Consider the following 25862-nt stretch of genomic DNA (forward strand, 5'->3'; position numbering starts at 1 on the left):
TATACAACATGAACTAGCATCAAATTAACATTAAGTTCTTGATTTTCAAAATCATGAGGAGCATGCAATTACTGCAATTGCACATGGAAATGACTATTTATGACCAGTTACACATTTGTGTGTTTCATTAGCTCATTTATGCATGCAATTGAGGTAATCGTGAATGTAAATTAGACATCCATTTGGCAAACAAATTGAGGGGCAGATTATCTGCTCAGAATCATACAACTAAATTCCCTCTAAGACTCAAGGCCAGTCACTTAGATACAATACTGTTCATGCAAGAGTTTTGGAGGAAACGAAGAAGGAAGAATTAGTTGCAAAATGCTGTTAAATTGTGCTACTGTGTGGTTTCCATATACAAGAAAATATGCCACAGTGCCTGTAGGAAGCCTAAACCCTGAAGCTTTATTTCAGCCCTGGGAAAAATAATTAAGTAATTTATGGGAATATTTGGCACAATATCAGAAGCGAAAAAGAGGAGTAGGCAGAGAAATTTAAATCTCTGAAATAGTTGTGACTTCTTAATACTTACATATCTTTATGACTGATACGTCACTAAATATCACTGATTAGGTGAAGGGACAGATTGAAACAAAAGATTCTTCTTACCGTAAATATAGTTGAAGACAGTATAATAAGATCTGAGAATAGGGAAAAAGTACAAGCACTTCTTAATTGAGAAACGTACTTTATAGAACACGGAAGGACTGGCCCAGCCTTTGACAGAAGTAACCAGCTCTGACAAAAGGTAAAACCATAGGAAGTAACAGAACAGTTAGTCACACAGAAAATTTATGACAGCAATCTATTTAGACCCTAGGCTTTCCAAGTCAGTGATATTCAGACACTAGATACAAAACCACACAGCTGGTAAAGGCTGAAAAGATTTTACCCTTTTTCTGGATTGAGATGTTTTCACTATTGCCCTGTTTTGCCGCTGCCGCCTTAGGTAATCTTGGACCGTTTTTGATTTCTGATAAGGTGAAAGTAGTGGCAGTATATGTGCCAGATGTCTGTAACATTTTTAGATTATTTGATACTTTCAGATAGAAAGCTTTTCCTGGATAGTATCCAATGCCCAGTAGAAACTATGCTCTGCTGAATTTGTGAGGTCTTAGAAAAAAAGCATATTGTTATTATGTATTAAATCTCAACCTTTCTCTCCTTGTCATTGTCATTTTCGCTTCCTTCACCTCTACAGTGAATCTTTTGGAAAAGGGGTGGTTATGTAAGACAATCCCAATTTGTACACTATGTTCTAGTAGTATGCAATAAATTGCATTAAAGTGTGTGCACGTGAATTGAACTTTTCAAGTATCTCCTGGTCAGAAAGCAAAATGCTTTGTACTCATCTGTTCAGAAAGGAAAAAAGAGATCATTGCTCTCCTATTTCATGGTGGTTTGGCTCTTTTCAAAAAGCACTACTGTCTTGAGATCTTACAGTCAAAGTTTAATGAAGAGTTTGGCGTTCCAGGCCACCAACAGAAGAGAATAGCAAAACAAAACAAGAGAAAACAGAAGATCCTGTAACAATAAACAAAAGAAAGAGGGAAAAGGAATTTGTGAAGAGAAAGACATTGATACATAACTTCTACTTGTGTTCCCAGCTCAGAAACTTGTTTGGCAAACCATGAAGTAACATAACTCATTTTAAATTCTTTGTCTTATCTTTTTCTGGAGCTTTCACAAGGACTTGGAAGCAGCGCTCTCAGCTTGGCTGACACTCTGATGCTGCCACCTAGGGAGGATGCTGGTGCTGGCTGTAATTTGAACAGATCTGTTCTCCATGGCTGTCTGAACTTTGACGTTAATATACTTCTTCCTTGACTGTAGTCTTCTCCACCTCTTTTAACTCTAGCTTGCTTCTATTTTGTTATCCACTGACACCCTAAAACTGCCCTGCAGGGTACATTGATTCTCTGTGAACCTCTCTCTCCGGTCTTGGCTTTTCTGCCCAGCCCACACAGCTTTGAGCTTCCTCCATTTTCCCATTTGCCTGAGAAGGATCCTCCTTATCAAAGTTATGCTCTTTGATATGGCAGGGTGATCTCTCAGGAAGATGCTGCAGTTTTAGACAAAAAAATGTTGAAACTAAGCTCAGAGGCTTAGTTAGTTATTAGTTAGGGTTCATGTTAATTGTTCCAGAATAACACGTCTTTGCTTTCTCACAAGATCACAGCACCTTTGTGAGAAGCCTGCATCAAAATCCTTCTTTCAGTGGAAGACGTCTTAATACATATTACATATGATCTCAAGCAGACAGTACGCTTTGTACCACTTTGAAGATCATTGTATCACAAAAAAGCCTTTGAACAGCATTGTATCTAAGTATGATTTTCCAGGTTCTATTGTCCTAGGAGTCTGTGCTTGTATCTTTGGGTAGGAGAGCATTTATCCTGGAAGAGTCATCAACACAACTGTTCTGATCTGTTAAAGGATCATGATGGGCTATAAAATATTCCCCTCCTTTGACAGGAGTATACTGGCTGTTCTTTGCCATCTTGCTGGTGTTTGTGTTATTAAATGAGGTAAAAAAAGAAAAATCTAAAATCTCTGTAATGTCTTCAGAGGATCTCTGAGGAAAAAAATTGTTTTCTTTAGATCACTGTTTGAATCCTCTAATTGCAGATTTTGCAGAATGCAGTAAAGTGAGTTGTTGTGAAATATGTTTAACTTCCTCCAAAACTCCTACGGAGGCTAAATTGGCATTGAAAAAGAAATCTGCATCTATCTTTGTTGCTGCATAGAATGTACACTATCTGACTATCTTAAGAAGAATTTCTAGTCTGTACTTCAGTTCATGAATATAACATTAGGGGATATAACCAAGAGTATCTAAATTACTAAAGCCAATACAAATTTTGACAAAGCTCCCTTGATGTATAGAAGTGTATAAATCTTGTGCAAATCAATCTGCCTCTGTACAGCCTGTCAATGGCCGCCTTCTCTTCTGTATACAGATTGTTCTATAAAAAACTTTTTTTCCTTTTGTACTACAAAATCAATTACCCTTAAAGAAATCCTTCTAGTGAAAGACAGCAATTCAAAATACAACAGGAATCTTTCAAGAATGCAGAATTGTGAAGTTTTCTCCACATTTAGAACATTTTTAGTAATACTGGCATGATTTGTGGATGAAAATCCATTTGATGATAAATTTTAATCCAAGGGAGAATAAAAATAAATAAGAAAAATGTTTATGCCAGAAATATAATACAATGGGCTAGGTTTTAATATAGTTTATTAGAAGAAACAGTTTAGGTAGCTTTAACAGGGTACTGTACACACAGTATAAAAAGAAAGGTTTCTTTGAGAAATATGGGCCCCACTTCTCCATAAGTCTATACCGAAGATAGTAAAACCTTTCAAATAATATGCACAGACAGTGAGTTATTTAGTGATTTAGATTAGGCATTTAAGCAGTAAACTCTGATGATTTAGCTATGATGAAAAAGCCTAAATCTTGACTGTTTCAGAAAGCTCTTGACATTTTACTAAATGACATGAGGCTCTTCTGTGTGACTTTTATTCTAGCATAAGACAGAAAAAATTAAACAGACATTTGGAAAAAAGCTTACTAGAATGTAGGTAAAATATGTACAAAGATATCTACATTTTGATTAGGCATATTATTATGTTTTCTCATTAAAAATAATAATAATAATAATCCCATTTACAGTATTACATTATGCATTTTAAAATAATTAATCACCAATTATCACCAAAATCTATCTAATATAACAAAAGCAAATTACTCTGAAGGTTATTTTAACTTTTTAAAATGTTTTTTAACTGTTACAGAAAAGCAATAATCTTTTCCATATGTTGTGCCTGCAAATGGAAAATACTTACTTCGATCAAGATTTTCTGGGTTTTCAAAGGCAGAAATTCCCTGTTTCTTTGGAAAGAAAAGGGAAACCATGGCAGAAGAGGAACTGCATAGCCTGGTCATCCTGTTTTCCGAAGCCTGAGACATTCTTGCTGAAAAGCATCCCCCATAAAAAGCATCATCAAAACTCTTCCCAGCACTGGTAGCCCAACTGGTGCTGCTGTTGAATCAGGAATTGCCTAGTAGGAATGTCAGTCACAAGGCTGGAGAAGGCTAACCCTGCTGCCTTAGCTGTGTTGGTTTGGCTCTAGCTAGGGAAGGTTGTATCATCAGAAGTCAATGTTCCCCTGGGATTTTAATTCTATATCATAGTCATATTTGCATCGTATTTGACCAATGTGCAATGGATTTTCTATTGCTGCTCTTGTCATGGAAGTTGGCATGCCCTCTCTTTTTTCCCTTGGGACGCATATTCTGGCTTCGTTACACTGGTGTTTGTACTCCTTTGCTCCCCACTGTGTTGTTTAGTGAGGGCAACATATGGCCCCATGCTATTAACGAACAGTTTTGGTGCTTCATTCAACAGAGCCATGAAAAAGGAGCCTATAATCACTACAGGAGGAAACGAGGAACACTTATGTGGGTCACATGAAAGCACTAGGAATTTCAAGCATGATATGGCTATTACATACTTTCTGCAGACCTCAAAACTATCTCTATAAGCAATCTTCAAAGCTGCCAAATAGTGTTTCAGATTGTGATTTGAAAACAGTGAAGCAGTTTCAAAACACAAAATCAGGCTGGAGAGATTGCCTAGGACTTCAGGGTGTACTATATCTCCAATGACCTTTGTGGCCCATTAGTCTTTCACTTGCTCAATATGAGAACAAATTGTATTGCATTACTCTGCTGAAATGAATTCGTGCAGTTTAAACAGAGCTTTGCAAAAAAAATGCACTTAATTTTGGCCTAAGCACTCACCTGTAAGTTAGAGAGAGTATGTGAGTGTGTGTGTGCGCGCACGTGTATATGTGTTTGTGTGTGAAAAGAAGCAATTCTAAGATCTTTAGATTAATACAATTCAGGTTTCTTTGATCATTCTTGACTTTTCAGTAGTTTGGCTGAGACAAGATAGAATTATTTCTCATGGAGAAAATAACTGGATGAACAAGAACACTCTTGCCTCAGAAAGGTAATTTTTTTTACCTCAGAAAGGCTGATTTTTTTCAGAGACAGCTGAGGTAAATTTTTACTTGAAATTTAGATTTAATTTTAAAAGTATGATTTCCATGGCATCCTAAATTAAGCAGAAATCTTTTCTTGACTTTTTTAAGTTCTCCAAAATATTTGTAACACTGAAGAGTCCTTATTGTGTGAATGTGTATGAAATTGTTTAGAATCAAAAGAGCAACTGACAAGTCATTGTCAATTTCCACCCTAAGCAACATGCAAAGGGGAAGGAAATGTAATCAAAAACTGAAAGGTAATGAGTTATTTTAATATTTAAAAGGATATCCAGGTCCCACTGAAATGCACAGCAAAACTTTCATTGAGTTCAACAGGGAAAGGATTTTAGTCACCAATTAAAAGAAAAGAGGAACAATCATAATCCCTTCAAAATTAATACGGAAATACAATTTTAGAAATACAACTCAGTTTTTTTTGAATGGTCTTTTAAAATTATACTGGTGACAGCTTAAGGTGTACAGAGATGCCTGCAGAAAAATGGAATGAATTTTTACCTGGAATGAAGTTATTGCCTTCAGTCTGATTTATAGTTTCTCAGGAAATGCTAAATTAATATTTTTTTTGGTCCTGTTTTGTATGTAAGTGAGTATACACATATCTCTGCTGCTCCTCATTCCTGCCAGGACCAGAATCAGTAGGCAAGAAAAGCTGTTGTAGTATTTCACAAAGCCAGGCAATATCCAAAGTCTCTCACAAGGGCTTTTCTCCTGAGATTTCCTGACAACAGGGTTTTAGATAAATGCAGATAAGCCTTGTATAAGTACCTGAACTTTAGAAGGCTTATCTGAACCAAAACATCTCTAAACTTCTGGCATTCAGTCCCACTAGTTGGTGTTTGTTATACGCATGCCTCTCCACGAGAAGGTACCGGTGACTGTATTTTGCTGCCCTCCTTACCTCAGTTTCTCAGAGGGGATGGGATGAGCTGACAGTTCCTTCCAGAGTGAGTGTTTCCATAAGCACATGGAGCATCTGGAGCAATACGGAGAAGAAACTATTAGACCACCTTCCTTTTCCAGTTCCCAGGCAGCATTCCCATGACACTATGCCCAGAAACTCACATGCATGCCTAAATTTAGATTCCACTCAGCACTGGCACAGTAGCACACTGGTCTTACCAGGCCCGTTTTCAAGTGCCGCATTGTTTGCATGTTTCTGTTATCTCCACTCACCCTGTTGTCCAAAAATTAGTTGGCGTCCCATTAGACTAATACAATGGCATTGTCAAAGATGGTAAAGGCAGTTCAGATTGAAACTCCTCTTTCCTGGTCTTTGTTGAATCCTACTTGGTTTTCCACCAGTGTTCTCAGTCCCTCCCCCTTATTCAGAAATAAATAATTCCACCCAAGACATTTCTTTGGCTTAGGGCTGTTCTCTTTGCTCCAGTCACTTCCCAAGAAAACTATTTTATGACGCTTCTTTTCTTTTTCCCCAATAAAAATTTTTTACCTGAATTTCTAATTCAGTAGCACGTCACTGCTTTAATCCACGCTTCTCATGCTTATTGGATTCCTCCTTGTACTTCATAAAGCACTTCTGTGTAGAGTCTACAGAAGAGATCTGACTAAATGCAAAGTCCATTGCTGTCTTGCTGACTGATTCTGTCATCTTGTACTCTTCCTTCTGCATATATCCCTATTTAATTCTTGAAAAGGAATTTTAGGCTTTTGAAGGTGAGGTCTTTTTGTACACATATCTCTTACACCCTGTACATAAAATGTGGTTTAGGACTAATGCTCATGGTGAAAAAAAATAGCATTAATTACATTATCAAGAAATAGTAACAATAACAATAGATTTTTTCATAGTCAATTGCACTTGAATTCCATACTGTAGCCAACCCCGAATCAATCAAAACCACTTTGTGTTTCCTTGTGTAACCTACTGTTTGCCCATATTATGATCCCTCTTTATGCAGCTGATCCAAGGACATTTGTAGTCCTGTTACTGTTTCTAGCTAAAAAATGTAAGTACTTTCAGTTAACAGATGGGGTTCATATTTTACAGTGTAAAAGACCTGTGTCAGTTCCTATTTAATTATTTGCTCTGCCTCTTACTTCAGCTGTGTACGCATCTGGAGAAAACCCACTGCATTTAGTGCTTCAGAAATGACAGGTTTTGCTGGTGTTCAATATACGCTTAATATGCAACGATCAAAATGTGAGCTGCTCAAATTGAGAGGAAATAAATTTATTCAAGAAATGGGATTGCTTCCTTATGTCAGAAATAGCTCTTTCCATAATATCCATTTACCAAGTTCATCGTTCTCCTTTACATAAACTTTTGTCAGTAGTAGCTGTGAGGAACATCAATGGGGCCAGAGGCAGCTGAGATGTGAATGGAAGCCCTGTGACTGTTTTTCTCAGACTTGACCAAGAGTGCATATCTTGCATTGGGTAGCGTTAATGGGAAATAGGGGACACATTTCTTTAATACATCTATGTAATCATCCTCTAGAAAACTCATAATGAACATAGATGTCTCTAGACTCCCTGGACACTCTGAGTATTGCAACTTGAGAGCCTGATGGAAGAAAATTATGTCAGTGGAATTAATTTGTGGAATGACTTAGCAATAAAAACTCTGCAGCCAGGGATGTAGTCTCCTTGTGCTTTAGGTTATTTGCTGTAAATATTCCTGCTACTTCCTGTACATGCTCCATACAAAGCTCCACTTCTCAAAGCTCCATGTCTCAGCTCATAGTTCTCAAGACGCGTACGGCTCTGAACCTTGCTATGAAAGTTGGAGCAGATTTCATGTGGCTTCACTGGGCCAGAGAAGCATGCAGAGTGCTATAAATTCAAAGTCAGAAATGGTGTCTAATTAAAGAGAATCTTGTTGGTTGTAAGGAAGACCCGGGGAACTACAGGCCAGTCAGTCTTATCTATGTGCCTGGCAAGATCATGGAACAGATCCTCCTGGAAACTCTGCTAAGGCACATGGAAAACAAGGAGGTGATTGGTGACAGCCAGCATGGCTTCACCAAAGGCAGGTCATGCCTGACAAATTTGGTGGCCTTCTACAATAGTGTTACAGCGCTGACAGATAAGGAAAGAGCAAATGATATCGTTTACCTGAACTTGTGCAAAGCATTTAACACTGTCCCACACAACATCCTGGTCTCTAAATTGGATAGACATGGATTTGATGGATGGAGCACTCAGTGGATAAGGAATTGGCTGGATGGCCGCACTCAAAGAGTTATGGTCAATGGCTCCATGTCCAAGTGATGAGCAGTGGCAAGTGGTGTTCCTCAGGGGTTGGTACTGTGACTGGTATTTTTTAACGTCTTCGTTGGTGACATGGACAGTGGGATCGAGTGCACCCTCAACAAGTTTGCCAATGACACCAAGCTGTGTGGAGTGGTCGGCACACTGGAGGAAAGGGATGCCATCCAGAGAGACCTGGAAAGGCTGGAGAGGTGGGCCTGTGCAAACGTCATGAAATTCAACAAGGCAAAATGTAAGGTCTTACATCCGGGTCGGGGCAATCCCAAGCACAAATACAGGCTCAGAAGAGAATGGATTGAGAGCAGTCCTGAGGAGAGGGATTTGGGAGTGTTGATTGATAAGAAGGTCAACATGAGCCAGCACTGTGTGCTCGCTGCCCAGAAGACGAACAGTATACTGGGCTGCATCAAAAGAAGCCTGGGCAGCAGTTGAGGGAGGTGATTCTGCCCCTCTACCCTGCTCTTGTGAGACCACACCTGGAATGTTGCATCCAGCTCCGGAGCCCCCAACATAAGAAGAACATGGACTTGTTGGAGCAGGTCTAGAGGAAGGCCAGGAAGGTGATCAGAAGGCTGGAGCACCTCTCCTATGAAGACAGGCTGAGAGAGATGGAGTTATTCAGCCTGGAGAAGAGAAGGCTCTGGAGAGACCTTATAGCTGCCTTCCAGTATCTGAAGGGAGCCTATGAGAAATCTGGAGTGGGACTTTTTACAAGGTCATGTAGTGATAGGATGAGGGGGAATGGCTTCAAACTGGAAGAGGGGAGATTTAGAATGGATATTAGGAAGAAGTTTTTCACTATGAGGGTGGTGAGACACAGGAAGAAGTTGCCCAGGGAAGTTGTGGAAGTCTTGTCCCTGGAGGTGTTCAAGGCCAGATTGGATGGGGCTTTGAGCAACCTGATCTAGGGGAAGGTGTCCCTGCCCATGGCAGGGAGGGTTGGAACTGCATGATCTTCAAGGTCCCTTCCAACCTAAACCATTCTATGATTCTATGATTCTATAACCTTGGGCTACAAATTATTCCTGGACATCACCTAGCACCAGAAGTATAAGGAAGCAAGGAAATTAATCTTACTGGAAGAGCAGAGCTGTTAACAGCTCCACCGGCACTGAGGCACTTAGAAAAAAATGGAATTCACAGAAGTACCACCAGCACTTTAGTCTCTAGTTACTAGGAGTAGAGAGAGGCTAGTGGAAGGAAGACAGTTAGAAGGAAGCTTTTTTCTGAGAGTAACTGATAGACTTGATGTATCTAACAGTTTTGGTTAAATCAGGCAGAATAAGCAAACAAACCACATTTTTTAAATTAGAAGAGTTATACATTGAATTTGGAAAGGAAACACTGAAAAGTCATAGGTGGCACAGGAAAGTGGAGCTGCAGAACAGCTTGTGTGTAATCTGAAGCTTAAGAGTCTTCTATTCTGAGGAGGCAGCCATGGTCCCTAGCATGAGTCTCTGGAACGGTATGTCAAAGAGAGAGAGAGAGAGAGTCCTGGGAAGTGTAGAGACAGACAATAACAAGACTATTAAAATATGTGAGAAAATGAAGCTCCAAACAAGCTTGTGGAAGATGAGCACTACTCTGATGCTCTATACGTGCTTAAGAAACCTGAGTATCATAAAGCATGCTCACGACACAAAGGAATTTGTAGCTTGAAGTCCAGTACAATCAGGGTTTCAGCTGGGAGAATTAAACACAAAACACTGGGCGAAACATTCTGTAAAATGTATGCAAGGATTTTCTGCTTCATTTTGTCAAGACTGTAACAAGGGAAATGCATTGAACAAATTTGTTTAAAACAAGAAAGAGCTGGAACATGTCAAGATGATGCTTAATGTTAAACACTATTGTCAGAAAATAGCAGAAGTATGGTTTGGGCAGACCCTGAATATTGGTAAATACATTGCCTCCACGATAGGTGAAAAACTTTATTTATGAAACCACCATGGACAGACTGAGAAATTCATGCACTTTATGAAAATAGCAATTTTTCTATCAAATATACACGTATTTTGCTTTGGTTTAGGATGCACGCTGTGCAGTATTTCAGTTAATTTTTTTCATTCCCTGTTTGTATATATTTTTTCATGCAGAAGAAAAGTCTATTGTGGTAGCTAAAGAAGTGAAAAGTAAGTTTATTATATAAAGTTTTTCCTTTATCTTCATGTTAATTTATGCAAGGGATAATAATATATTTGCTTCTTGGATCTGCTGGCTTCAGAAAATATTCCTATACCTTAAATATTTTTCAAGTAAAGAAAAGACTCTTGCTTAAAGGCTTATTGTCCTGTGTTTGTGCTATTTTGTATGGTAATAAAGCTTGGTTTCTTATCCACATTCATAACAGTAAAATATCACAAAAAGGAAACTCTATTTCCGCTAACTACATCAACACACAAAGCCATGCAGCACAAACAGAAGGTAACAAATTTGGCTTTTTGTGGATGAGAAGCTAAAAAAAGCATTTAGATTAGCTACTCTTGTACTTTTGTATTCTTCCCCATCAAAATGGGGATTCATTTCCCAAAGGAAAAATAAGAATTATAGCTTCCTCATTTCCTCTACTGAACTCTCAATTTTCTAATTAATAACATTCATGGAATAAGTCACTAAATTGTTGTAGCTTTTTGTAAAATAAGAAAAAAAAAGTCTTTATTTCTACTGTTGTCCAATTAATTGACAAAACAGAGGCAGATGCTTTTAAAAGAACAAGAAATGTTCTTTTGTAGATGATGGTTTAGCTGCAATTCTCCATGAATAACAGAAGTCCTGTAATGACAGTTTCAAATGTTCAATTCATAAAAGGTGTTATAAAGATATATTATATACAGAGGCTTTTCATGGCATTCTGCACTTATTACCAAGTACCACTTGCAAGTTTTGCTGCCATTCAGTCAAATTTTATAAAAGAAGCAGAACAGGTGCATGGCTACTGATTCAGCACAATAAACTCTTAGTTACACCAGGTTAATGGGCACATTTTCTTGAATTAGTACTTATTTAAGTAATTATCCGGTGTACATACTGGTTCCAATTCTATCCTTAGCACCACATTCACTCTCTGAGTATCAAGCGGAATTTCTGAGTTGCTGATAATAAACTCCTGAATAAGTGACCAGCTTATCAAATCTAGAACCTCTTGCAGTTAGTCAAAGATTCCCATCCCAAATACATATACATACATACATACACACTTGTGTGTGTATATATATACATATGTATGTGAAAGTAGTCAGCTGAACTTCTGTTTTCTTTTTTAGAGAGAAAAGAGGAAAAGAAAAAGACTGATGTAAAGAGGGCTACGACTGAAACTAAGAAGAAAGGTATAGTTTGGGAACGTTTCGTACTGGCCTCATTCAGCTTTTACTCCCACTCCTGGCTCAAATCCCCGTTGCTTTATGTTTGGTTAATCCTATGCTTCTGGCTCTGTATTGTCCTTCTCTCAGTTGCTTAGTCTCTCTTTGCATGTTACTGCTTCTTCAGTATTTGATGTCTGATGCATTCAGTGTCTGATATTGTCTAAACTCTTTTTCTGACAAATAAAAACTGTTTGGTGGCCATCTATGGGATTGTTAAACAATTTAATGGATTCCCTATATATAGCAGGACATAGTGATGCTGCCGTACACAAAACTCAGTTCATGGTACACCACTTTCTGAAGGTGGAGTAGATTTATTTTTTTGTTTTATAGAATCTCAACCAAAACTTGCAGTGACCAAACTGCAAAGCCTTGATATCCATCTAAATAACATTTTGGATCATTCATTCCCAGGAAGCATCTAAAATCCACTAAGGTCTTCCTTTCATGGGAAAATATTTATGTCATTCATTATTTTTTAATGATCTCATTGCTACTGGAGCTTAAGCTAAAAGGTACCATGTTCACACACTGATGATTTTTGTGTAGCCTTTGATGAATTATTAAGGGTCCAAATCATCCATAGTTGATGCATACTGATTAATTTTCATTTTCAGCTGATTGCTCTGTGGCTAGTTGGGTGCAAGTGCTATAAAGGAATAATCTGAACTAAACTCCCAAATAAGTCACATTTTTTTCAGCATGTGTCCACCAGGACTTGGTTGACTGCATATTTGAGTATATGATTCAGAGTTCTAGCATATCAAATAATTTTCTTTAATTAAATCTTAGAAAAAGAAGAAAAAAAAGAGAAAGCTCATGAGAAGGCAGCTGTCCCTGAAATTAAAAAAGCAGGTAAGAAATTAAAGTCTACCTTTCTCTGCAGTAGATATCTGGCTATTTAGTGTAAGCACTTTCAGGTTTTAAGCAGTTGAGATAGGGGTGTGTGTAATTCATGATCACTTAAGAATCAGAGAGAGAGAGTGAGAGAGAGAGAGGCAGAGAATGAGCTCACAGTATATTTCTTTTATATATGTGTAATGTGTTTCCATTATATTATATATTTGTAGTATTTTATGCATATACATATTTTTACACAAATATTAGAAACAACTTTCTCTTATACAGTAAATCAATCAAGAGCATAAATAGTTTCAAAGAGTGCGTGGCATGGAAAGACTGAATGGAGTGCATAGATTTTTGCATTAATTATTTCACAAATTCAGCTCATTTTAAGTACTAAATAGAAACATCAACATAGGAAACCACTTAAGTTGTACAAAATAGTTATCCTTCTAAGGCTTTATGCACGTCCAGAAAATTGAAAAAGTTAAAAATAAAGTTAGTGAATGTCCTTAACCTAATCAATTGTGTTTCCTGATATTTAGCATAAAAAGATAAATTTTTCAGTAAGATTAGAAATTAACATTTGGGTCTTGTCTACACTAAAATTGTTGGAACTTTTCTTTCCCCTTATTTCAGTAAATTCACAAGTAGGTTTAATGCAAAAACGCAAACATATCTCCAGTAAGTGACACAGTCCGCGAAACCGTCTCATTAAAATCAGGACTCATTAAATTCAAGGAGAAACAAAATGGTCAGTCTAATGGTTTGGTCATCATCTTAGTTCCTAGAAACACTGGTTCTACTTGTTGCTTTGTCAAACACTTTCTATATAACGTTCTGGAAGCCATCAAGTACTCAAATAAACCTTTCTATAGACTAGAGTAATGCCTAAAACCATGGAAAAAGGTTTAAAATAGGATTGCAAGATTCAGGACTATAGTTACTATGTCCTTAAGGCCAGCCTTGTACTTTGTTACCTAATTATTCAAATCTGTTGTATTTTATCAAAAGCAAAAAGGATAAATATCCCATTATTTACTAACATCGTGGATTACATATTCAAATTTCAATATGCAATTGGCTTCTTTGCCATTGAGTCGTACATGGTCTACATGAGCTTTCCTATTCAAGTGTTTATGGATAGGGAGAAAAACGTTAATTTATGTTTGGTACAATATAAAAATACACAGAATGACACAGAATACCTTGGAGTACTATCCTGGTAGCCCCATATTTAAATATGCTCTGGTCTTTTATGGTAGGGAGTGGCACACTGGCGAAGGGATGGGGATGAAAGGGAATACTCTTCTCCAAGTTAAGTTGCATATTTAAGTGTATAAATACAGATTTAAAAAGAAAATAAGCTGACAATTCAAATATCTTTTCTAATTTTATTCTGGTTCTAAGCTTGTATTTCACTTGAGAATACAGAATTGTAAAAGATTACATTTTATGGCAGAACTGCAGCATAAAGTTATTAATATGTTCATCTTCACAAGCTGTTGCTAAATCCAGTGAGTCATCCTACCGATGCTAGAAAGACACAAATTAGACAAACCGAGACATCCGCACATTTCTGTCCCTTTTATTAGCTCCGTAGGTTGCTGCATTTTGAAGAGTTTACTAGCCTTTGTGTAAGAGGATGGTAATCCATAATATATTCCAGCTACACATGTTGCTGTTATTCCTCATTCAGCTTGCTCTTTGAATGCATGTGTACTTTCTAGCTTTGATTGGCAGCACCTATTGTTATCCCTAAAAGGTTTTAAGCCTGAAATAATTGCCACATTTGATCAACAGAATAGTAGTGCATAGCCCGGATTTGAAATGAGGCACCTCAATGTCTGATAGTATTTACATGCTTTGGGCAGACACAGCGAATGAACCTCAGAGCGCTTGAATCAGCAGCGTCGATAAGCATCCGTAAGCAAGAGCGTAGGAACAGCTTCCAATTTTCTTACCTTTTCCCATTAAAAGGCTAGGCAGAGGCCACTGCATTAAAAATAAATTCCTCGCCCTGCTTTTCAAATCCTTTGCGTTACCTCTGGATGCCTCTGAGTTTGTGTCTCATTTTGCTTCCCCCAACCTCTGCAATGGCTGAAGCCGAGGTGCGCGCGGGGGCCGCTGCCTCCTCACCCCCACCCGCGCCCATCCCTGTGCCGGCAGGCAGCTCCTTCTGCCAGGAGCCGGCTGCCTGGCGCCCCGCTCCCACCTCTGCTCCTCTCCCTCGCGTACCTCCTCCCAGAAGACTCACCTCTGACAGGAGGCCCTTTAACCAGGCTTACCCCACACTTACCCCACAGAGGAACGGTGGTGCCTACAGGCTGTCAAGCACAGGAGAGAGAAGGAGAGGAGGAGATGCTCCGTAAGCACGAGGTGACAAAAACATCTCTACAATAATGCTCTGAGGGCAGCACTTCCCTCTATTCCTCTCCATCTCTTGTCCTCTAACAAGGAATGCTTGTGATTGCAAGTCCTGAATATTTTTGCTGATTAATATTTTAGATTAGCCCTTTTGTCCAGGAGACAATTCTATCTGTAGTGTTAACAGAATGGAGTTTTTTATTGCTCTTCATTAACGCCATCCCTGTGATGTATTTGTTTATTTGCATGCTAGCTCACTCTTTCTCCGGTCCTCTCTTTCTCCATTCCTCTCTCTCTCTCTCTCTTTCTGCTGCTGCAGAGGAGCAAGAGTCATCTAATGTGAAATGTTCTCAGTCTTTAGCACGGAGTGAACTGAATGATTCTTAATTAGCTTTTAAAAATGCGTTGTAGATAAAACCACATTAATCCTCTGACCTTCAGCTCGTACAAAAACATTGTGTTAATTGTCCTGAAAAATAGATAATTCCATTGTTACAAACTCGGAGGTCTTGCTTAAACAAACATAATTGTCAGACACAAGGGTCTGGCACAGCTACACTTCAAAACATTTTACAAAATGTGTACCCAGCGCTATTCTGGGTGAAAAAGGAGCTGCATCTACAAATCCCTGTGAAGGGGCTTGCAGAGCCTCGGCACAGTCAAGCCTTTCCCAGGCTCACCCAAAGCTCCCGGTGGCCGGGACGCATGGGCTCAGAAGGGTCCAACCCGCAATCTGACTGAGAAAGTGAAGCCTGTCTGTCAAAGCTTTGGTGCCCAGTCCTACATGAAAATGAATATGCAGAGATTGGTGTTTTCAGGTGCTCATAGTTTGCTTGCAGAGTGTTTCCTGACGGTCCCTTTCTCAGAGTCTCAACAGCCTGGAGCTTCTCTGCTCCTTCTATCAGCTTTCCTAAAAATTCATAATGTTCACACGCAGCCTCTGTCTTTAAGTTTGATTGCTGCAAACTCCTTTCCCACTTTGTTTTGGTTCTCACAACAAATAACATAGTAATAAATGAGCTTATGAAGCAACAAAAATGTCAGCCCAGATCATCACACCATTTCCTAACTAAAGCTCTGCTCAGCTGTCATTGATGATCTTGCTTTCCTGTTATTGCTGTGTGATTTCAAATAACAACGGTCATAAAAATGCCTAGGTCTTGTGCAGCATTTTTTGATGGTAAATCTTAGAACCACTTTAGAAGGATAGTCAGAGCCTTTTCCTCCACTTTCCACACAGGCAAATTCAGGTATAGACATGTTACCCAGGCCAGTTGTCCACAGCACTTATATATCTTCTGAACGCCAAACCAATGCTGTCTGGATTAAAGATCCTAAAGTCTTGTATGCTTTCATTATTTCCCTGATGAAAACACAGGGGCACCAACCAATGCAAATGATGTTTAGGAAGAAAATATTTTTGCTTGAAAACATAAAGCCTGATGAGCTGGACAAGTGTTCAAGAATCCCAAGTTCTGACCCTCAGTGACAGAAGTTTTACGGGTGTCAAACCCAGGTACCTCCCTAAGCAGTTCTGCTTAGCAGAGATATATCAAGCCAAGGTCTTGGACTGCAGATCCACTCACCCCAGATCAGGGAGCATGATACAACTTCTATTTTGTTGTGTTCGTACATGCATGCTCCCAGCCAAGCATCCAAGCCCTTACTAAGGACCACTGCAGCCCCTATCTAAATCAGGGAGCTGGAGCTAGGCTGCAGTGATTGCACAGCCAGTATTGTGGATGCATCTATTACAGAATCATAGAATCATAGAACTGTCTTAGTTGGAAGGGGGCTTTAAGATCATCGAGTCCAACCATTAACTTAGCACTGCCAAATTCCACTAAAACATGTCCCTAACTGCCACGTCTACATGTCTTTTAAATACCTCTAGGGATGCTGACTCAACCACTTCCCTGGGCAACCTGTTCCAATGCTTGATAACCCTTCCGGTGAAGAATTTTTTCCTAACATCCAATCTAAAGCTTCTCTGGTGCAACTTGAGGCCATTTCCTCCTGTCCTATCACCTGTCACTTAGGAGGAAACACTGACCCCCACCTCTTTACAACCTCTTTTCAGGTAGTTGTAGAAAGCAATAAAGTCTCCACTCAGCCTCCTTTTCTCCAGGTTAAACAACCCCAGTTCCCTCAGCCGTTCCTCATAGGACTTGTGCTCTAGACCCTTCATCAGCTTTGTTCTCTTCTTTGGACACACTCAAGCACCTCAGTGTCTTTCTTGTAGTGAGGGACCCAAAACTGAACATGGTATCTGAGGTGAGGCCTCACCAGTGCCGAGTACAGGGGGACAATCACTTCCCTAGTCCTGCTGGCCACACTGTTTCTGATACAGGCCACGATGTTGTTGGTCTTCTTGGCCACCTGGGCACACTGCTGGCTCATCTTCAGCTGGCTGTTGACCAACACCCCCACGTCCTTGTCCTCCAGGCAGCTTTCAAGCCACTCTGCCCCAAGCCTGTAGCACTGCATGGGGTTGTTGTGACTCAAGTGCAGGACCCGGCACTTGGTCTTGTTAAACCTCCTACCATTGGAGGCCCATTGGTCCAGCCTGTCCAGATCCCTCTGTAGGGCCTTCCTACTCTCAAGCAGATCAACACTTTTGCCTGACTTGGTGTCATCTGCAAACTTGCTGAGGGTGCACTTGATCCCCTTCTCCAGATCATTGATAAAGATATGACTATGATAAAGATACATCTGTTACGCATGATACCGTGTCATATGTTTCACACAGTGTGTTAGCAGGCAGTGTTAGCAGATGAGGGGAGTAGTGATGTCTCTCTGGCCAGCAAAGTAAACCTTTGCTTCCCAAATAGGAAAAGTCTCTGAGCGTTTAAAGTTACAAACACTGAGGTACATTTTAATGTTGTCACTGTAACAATCAAGTGAACTGACGCTGCGGTCCTGAAAAACTAAAAGTTAATTTTAGATGTAAAAATTGAAAACATTACCTTATGATTGCCACAAAACCAGGTTAACCAGGTTATTCTTCCTACCCTGTGATCCAGTGAGATCCCGTAGCTGGGTTGAAAGAATATGTTTAATCACGCTTTGGAGGAGTGATGTTATAGTATTAGGTAGGCAGAGCAGAGTGGAGATGATCAAGCAAAAGCAAACAAGACCTACCAGTTCCCGGAGATTTTTTGCATGGGTTGACCACAGATGCATTTTCATCAATTATAATTTCTTTGCTTTAAAGGCTAGTCTTTGTAATTTGAAAAAAAAAAAAAAAAAAAAAAAAAGTAATGGTTTAATAGGAAATGGAGGGAAATGACCGTTTTCTACACCAACAGCGTGTTCTTTGTTCCTGTGCTCTATACAGACAGGAAGACAAATTCCTCTGATCAGTTTTAAATTCTTGGTCTGAACAACAACAAAAAATCCATTTAATTTTGTGACTTCCTTGGCTCAACGGTTATCCTTGCAGTCTTGATACTAATCCCTCCATTACAATAAGAGAACAACTACTGACACCTGGTGGCCAATTGTCTTTTTTTCTTTCACGCCGTATACTTGGCTTTTTGGTCGTTTGCTTTCAAATGTGGATATTTAAAGAGTTTGCCGATGAACCTATTACTGCTTTCATGGTTAGAAAGATATTAGAACGCCGTCCAAATGTGACACCATTTTCAGAAGAAACATTTTTGAACGACAGTCCTTTCAGCACTGCCAGAAAAGTAAAAATGAATTAAAATATACCTTATGACATAAGTTTATACTTAGACAAAACCCATACTTGGCATACCTACTGATGTAGAGGAGTAGATGCCCACCACAGTGCCTGAAATGCTTTGGGTTGATCCATCTGCAATGGATTTAACACTTCATCTGGGATCCAAATGTTGATCCCAGATTTTTTCTGATGAGCAAATGGGTTGTGCTTGCCCACATTTGTAGGAAGGCATCTCTGTTGCCTCTCAAGAGCAGGATTTGAAAATCCTCACTCTGCCCTGCCCACTCCCAGGAGTGTATTTCCAGCTAGGAACCAACTGAAGTGCTGACAGCTTTCAGCAGCCCAGCTTGGGCACTGCCGTGTGTCTCGTGTTCCCTAATGTGACAGTTGTCACACGATAGATGTCAGCAGATGGGAGGGTGATGGGTGCTTTCAGAAGAACCCTGATGTCAGATCTGCAAAGGCCAGTGAGGTATAGAAGCTGTCTCAATTTAGGCTGCTTAAAACGGCAAAATGGAGGTGTGAAGCCAGACTAAGAGAACCCAAGGTATCTTGAAAGTGGCTGGTCACACACAGGAAACAAAACATGCTTATTTATGAATTTTCTTGTGGCTTATTAGACAAAGTATGAGGAACAAGCAAAGCCTGCAGTGGTGTCCTGGTTTGGGGTAAAACAGAACCAATTTGCATGTCAGGACCGCTACTGACCTCCACCAGAGTTTCCTCTGGCTTTGCCTTGCCCAGGCATAGTTCACCATCTTTTGGGTCCTAGCACTGATACTCACGGTCTTCCTCCCCAGCCGGGCGGCACGGGCAAGATGGGCTGGTGGTGCGCCTGGGGCTTCTCGCTCGACACCAGCTGGGATCCCACCTCAGCTGGCACACGCTGAACTGGGGTGCATGTGTATGTTATTGTGTACTTTTGACCGTCCAGGCCTGTTTTCAGACCGGCTGCTACAACATGTAGAAGGTAGGAGTTTTGAGGGTTAGAACCCCGTCTGACTGTTTCTTTGCTTAATCTTTTTTTGTTAATGAAAAAAAGACACTGTAGTGCATTGACCCTGGCCAGCAGCTAAACATCCACGCAGCCGCTCGCTCACTCCCCCCCCCCCCAACAGGATGGGGGAGAGAACAGGAAGAGCAAAAGAGAGAAAACTCATGGGTCGAGACAAAGACAGCTCAATAAGTGAAATAAAGAGGGGAAAAAACAAGGGATGCAATGGCAATTGTTCACCACCTTCCACAAGCAGACTGATGCCCAGCCAGTCTGAGCAGCACCACCCTTCCCCCTGTTCTTTCTCTACCCTCAGTTTTTATTGCTGAGTGTGACATTATATGGTAGGGAATACACCTTTGGTAGATTTGGGTCAGCTCTACCAGCTGTGTCCCCTCTCAACCTCTTCCCAACTTGGTGGGGGCAGGCAGAGTGGCAAAAAGATAAAGCCTTGATGTTGTGTAAGCATTGTTCATTCAGCAATAGCCAAAACACTGATGTGTTAACAATGTTTGAGCCACAATACAAAACACAGCTCCATACAGGCTGCTATGAAGAAAATTAACTCCATCCCAGCCAGATCCAGTACAGGAACCTATAATTCATGTTTATTTGCAGCTAGGTTTAGGGTGATTAGGAGGAGAAACAAATGTAAAAATCAAGTAACAGAATAATAAGCAATGAGTTGCCTTGTGATTCTTCATGCAGACAAATGAATGTACAAGAGCAATAATTAAGGGAGCATGGTGCGTTATGAGTTGATAGCAAATTTAGGAACAAATCATGTTAAAGCACACACACAAAAAAAGGAAGATCAATTCATGGACCTTAGAACTGTGTGATCCTTCTCTAAGGTATTACTTATCAATATTCTTTTGAAAGCTTTCTCTTCTAGACTGTTTATCCACTTGTACTTTTCTGCAGGGGCCATGGTTTGGCTTGCTGTGTGTTTGTGCAGCCCTTAGCAAAGACCCTGGCTCTGGTCTCATCTTGACTTTGATTTCAACTGGTAATATCATATGAATCAATCCCCATACACCAAAGCATATAAAAAACACCTAGTTTTCCCAGCTGGATAACTGGAGCTTCAAGTTTCATCTCCTGTACTACAGGCTGATTCATTCCTGACTAATGAGTTGCTCACGACACTACTATGCATGTTAGGCCCATCGTGATTTTTTCTTTCCTACTCCTCCTCTCCTGGATCCTATTCATAACTCACCTGCTGTTTCCTGATATTTTTGCGTTAGTGGGGGCGTCTGCTTTCAGACACAAACTATGGACCCAGCCCTCAGCACTCGTTGTATTTACTAACCCACAGAAATGTTGGATTAGGATTCCTGCACAGTTACCAGCAGGTGATGTTGTTCGCTCTTCTTTCTCTGACACAGACAGGGTTTAGTGGCATCTCTTGACTTTGATAACAATTTCCTGTTTGTGGGGCTTTGTACAACAAAATCACAGAATGTGGAGATGGAAATGACCTACTAGGTCATCTAATCCTTCCCTCTGGCAATGCAGGATAATTCCTTACAGAATATCTTCAAATGTTTTATACAGTTTAGTTTTAAATGTCTGAAGTAACTAGGCCTCCATCAATTCCCACTGAAGATTATTCTACAACCTAATAGATCTCACAGTTAAAAAGTATTTAACTCCAGTCTGCCTAAATTTTCCCTTGCTTAATTTTATCCCATTACTCAGAGTTATATTCTCTTGTGACACCCAAATATAGTCTTTCTAACCTCAGGGCCCAATTCTCTACTGCCTCGTGTTATATTGCCGCTTACATTTACATCTGGAAAGTAGATTTAAAACTGACAAGGTGAATGGCAAGTTGAGGCTGATTTTTTTCACACGGCCATGAAATTACAAACACAGACCATGGCTGCACATCACCTGTGTACAAAGCACTGGAAAGACAGGAAATTGCATGTTGATACGGTGTCCAAATTAGAGGAAGAACAGAAAAATGTCACTCAAGTTATTTACAAATTAAGGATATTCTTCAGAGAGAGGAATAAAGTATTCTATTCATCTCTTCAGAAAAAGGTGACTTTGTTATTGTGGCTACTAAGTACCTTCACAGGAAAAACAAACAAACAAAAAAAAAGATTCTGGCTACTATATAGCTCCCTTTAATCTAGTAGGAAGAGTTTAACAAGAATGAATGACTGGGAGCTGAAGCTAACCGAATCCAGACAGAAAATGAGGTACACGTTCTTAACACTAAGAATGATAAACTACCACAGCATTGGGTGGATATTGCTTTCCCTGATGTCTGCAGAAGATGATTGTTTATCTAATGGAAGATACACATCAGCTGAAAAGGTGCCTAGTTGAAATATAGGAGTCTCTGACAACAAAGTGTCAGACTAGATAACCTGATGGTGTGTTCTAGCCTTGAACATTATGGAGTTATATCCTCAGAAGTAGACATGATAAGCTAAAAAGAATGCAGTGGAGAGTTAGTGCAGGAATGCAGCTGTAGACAACTGTCTTGCCATGTTCTTTGGAACAACAGAAATGCCTTTCTGCATTATTTTTATAAGCCTTTGTAAACTGAACACTACTGGTAGTCATCCTTTAAGTATTCAGTCTTCCATGGAAAATAGGAAAGCCTGCTTTTCTAATTGATATTTCCAGAAATCATCAAGAGTCAGGTATGGCTATTTAGTAAAAATCAAATTGTATCTCCCCAAACAGATAAAAACAGAATAATAAAAACAGGGTCACAGTGAGGGACAAGGGAAAAAAAAAAAACAGCAGAGATGCAAACAGCAGAACAGCAATTCCCATGGTCGCCATGTGACTGGCTGTTAAGGGAGTCTGCTGCTGAAACAAGACAAAAGGCAGCTCAAATATGTCCTACACTGAAAGTTGCAAAGCACTCAGTGGACTTTGAATTCTATGCTCCATCGTCAGCAGTGATTGACAGCATGATTTCAAAGATATTTAGGTGCCTAAAGACATAGCACGACACCTGGTGGGATTTACAAGCACGTCAAAGTAGGCCAGGCATATAATTCCCATTGATTTTCTGTGAGAACGGAGCTCCTAAACACCTCTACCAATTTTGAAAAAAGTACAGAGGCTGCAAGATTACTGTGGTGTTCCCGAAAATATTGTTCCTTATTGCCTGTAGAAAGAGTTCTTCAAATGGGAATGGTAATGTTATTTATACCAAGACCAAAACAAACACTTACGCCCTTCCAGGCACGGTTAGGGTTCAGTGTTCAAGAACTAGAAATGAGGTGAAATGCAAAGAGGTAAAGAGTTAGAAACAAGTTTTCCCTGCCTTGCCCTTCTCTCTCCCTCACCTCACAGTAACAATTGCCTCAACATAAGACTGACTCTCCATTGCGATTGATGTGGTGACTCTGAGATGGAAGACTGACCTCTTCTTTCATTTATTATGAATCAGCTTTAGAGGCAACTTGGTCTCCCTTCCCATCTTTGCCCATCTCCATGTGTTCTGCAAAGAAAGCTCTAGAAGAGAAGGTGAATATTCACCATCTGAGGTACCTGCTCTGTCCATGAAGTGTTAAGTGGCAGATGAAAAAGCTTTAACCACCTTTCAGTGACCCCTTCGCTATCTATTGTGAGTTGAGCACTTTCAAGGCTATGCTGAACATTGCTCAGCCCAGACCTGTTTCTTTGTGTTTGTTCTTTTCCATCTTTGACTGCACAAAGCAGGGAGTGATGGAAGAAAGGCAAATGGTGAATGATGGTGGTAAGATCTGGTTGGCAAAGAATTAGAAATGCCAAGCTCTTAATAAATACAGAGAAAAGGGACGAGATGTGGGATTGTCCTACAAACTCACTTTTTGATGAGTTGGCAAGAGAATCTTCCTTGAGCAAAGTACAGGAATCATTTTAGCATCTGACAGGCAATCTCTTCTGACACTGGATTGTCAGTCCTGTAAAGAACTTTTTGGGGAAATGTGATACTAGAGATCATAATGCTTGAACGTGATACATAGTCAATCTAAAGTCCACACAGGCAGCCAAATAATCAGTTTGCTTTTGGACTTTCAGATGTGTAGAATGCAGTACCTGTGCTGTGCAAGCAGCTGGGTGGCACAGCTTTAATTAAAGAATCTAATTTATTACATCAACTCTGTTTATGTTGGTCTAGGGATTAATGTAATATTTATTTTTCCAGTCACATCCCGAAATAACAGGATTAGAGTATGCCTATTCCTCAAACAATGCAAAGTTAATCTTTTTAATGAAGGAAAACAGTTATGTGCCCTCAAAATAAGATGTACATCTGAGTCAGCAGGGCTGATATTTAGGTTAATTATTCTGTGTGAAACATCCATGCGTAGACACATCAGCCAGGTTGCAATGACATACCTACGCAGGGCTATCTATTTTCTGCTGTCACTCAACTTGAAGGCTTGACCCACAGCTAAACAAAGTCAGTAGGACTCTTCAGAGTTTGGGATCAGGCTGATTTTCTTTCTTTTCTTTTGCTTTGCACTTAAAAAGAAAAAATAAATTTCCCCTTGACCTTGAAATGAAGTTTTAAAAGCTTGTAATGAACATATATCTGATAAAGACTTTCATGTCACTTATTTTAAAGTATACTTCAGTCTCTTGGATGCTTTTCCCCTAGGAAGGTTCATAGACCAGAGGTATTCCCAACTTATAATAGGGCATCCTTTACACTTCACTCTTAGTTACAATTGTTTAACCTTTCACTAAATGTTCCCAATGGCCGTGCTTGTTCTCTTGATCTGTTTTTCAAGAAGCAGAGCCAACTTTGTGGCTTTGCTATATGTAACTCTGAGAGACTAAGTCGGATAAAGTATTATTGAACGATTAGGATAATAGAATGGGAAGATGTTCGAAAGCGGAAGAGCCATACGTAGCTGTGGTTATAAGTGCATTGATTTTTAGCTTGATTGCACTAGGTTCTGCATGAGGTTGCTTTCTTATAGATTTTGCTTCACTTACAAGAGTGTAATTAGAGTAGTGTGTCACCTATAAGGATGAATGGATGGACATTACATTATTCAAGATCTCCCTTTTCACAGAGTGAGAATGCTGACTGAATCTGTGTTCAGAAGTACAAAAAATATCTTTATCCTAGTGATAATATCTACAGATGCCATCTGTACATCCATTTATCCAACAAAAAGAAAGAAATTGAAACGTGTTGAGAAGTACAGAAAGATATTGCAAGGACACATAGCATAGATACACTTAACAAAGCCTATCCTGACTGTAAAAAGAAATCTTCTTGTGAATCATTCAAAGGTATTGGTGCTGAGCTTTCTTAAGAAAAATGTAGAGAGTATATCCTCCTGCTATTTCAAGAAAACGTAAAAAATGCTGAAGAAAATTTTCAGCTGTTTTAATATTTACACTAATTGAAATGACAGTTTATTCCAGGAAAAGTTCTGATTCTTCAGTTTTAGGAATTAATGTTATTACCTGCATTTGCTATGCAAAAAAAAAAAAAAAAACATTACCTTTTCCCTAAATGACTGCAGCTTGCGTAATTAACTGCACTTATAGCTTCCTGTGTGTGGATGACTGTGATCTCACATCGTGCTCCAGAGTTTTGCTTTTTTAAACCACTCCTGATGAATACAGAAGGCAATGGAACATGTTTCCACCTGCTCTACAGTGGGGGAGACTGAATCCATTTCGGCAATTACAAAGTAGAAAGGAGAAATCAGTAATTAGTGGAACCGTGAATCACTGGTACAGTGGAAATTGGCCATTCCCAAAGTGCAGGCTGTTTCTACAAGTGTAGCTGAATCACTTGTTTGCTCACACCCCTCTCTACTTGCTTTATTTTTTACTCTACTGAGTGAACATTTTTAATACTCTTGGGAAATCTGTTTGAGGTAACATTTAGTATTTCAGCCACACGCATTACCTCACAACTTTCTGGAAAGCTCTGTGGACTTTAGGCTACTACCTGCCTCTGGCCCTGTGCTGCTCGGGGCTCGCAGGCACTCGGTGGCTGCACAGAATATAGAGCTCCTTTGTAAATGGTGATGGGCATGGTGGTGCAAGGAGACGGTACAGTGGGAAAGCAACAGACATGAGGGCTGGTGATCAGAAGGGACTTGAAAACATGAAAGAAATTAAGAAATTATCAGAAAGCTTGCTACTGTGAGTGAGGAGGAAACAGAGACAATGGCGAGGAGAGAGGCCACCCTTCACAGAGAGTGGAAGGGCAGGCTTGAGTATTTTTCCTGCTTCAGTGGAAAATGATCTGTCAAAATTTTATAGTGCTATCACCAATTTTCTATTGTAACCAAAAAGAGAAGAACGTTGG

The 25862-nt window shown here is 39.7% G+C and overlaps 1 protein-coding gene across 1 annotated transcript in view; it reads left to right on the forward strand.

The window, feature by feature from the left end:
• TRDN (triadin) overlaps nt 1-25862 on the forward strand; it is a 233828-nt gene that overhangs the window by 101145 nt on the left and 106821 nt on the right. Inside the window, exons 14-16 of the mRNA XM_082481943.1 lie at nt 10407-10442; nt 11574-11636; nt 12465-12527. Coding sequence (XP_082338069.1) covers nt 10407-10442; nt 11574-11636; nt 12465-12527 — 162 coding nt within the window. The remainder of the gene's footprint in view (nt 1-10406; nt 10443-11573; nt 11637-12464; nt 12528-25862) is intronic.

Source organism: Vanellus vanellus (assembly GCF_965231255.1).
Source record: "Vanellus vanellus genome assembly, chromosome: 3".
Lineage (NCBI taxonomy): Eukaryota > Metazoa > Chordata > Aves > Charadriiformes > Charadriidae > Vanellus > Vanellus vanellus.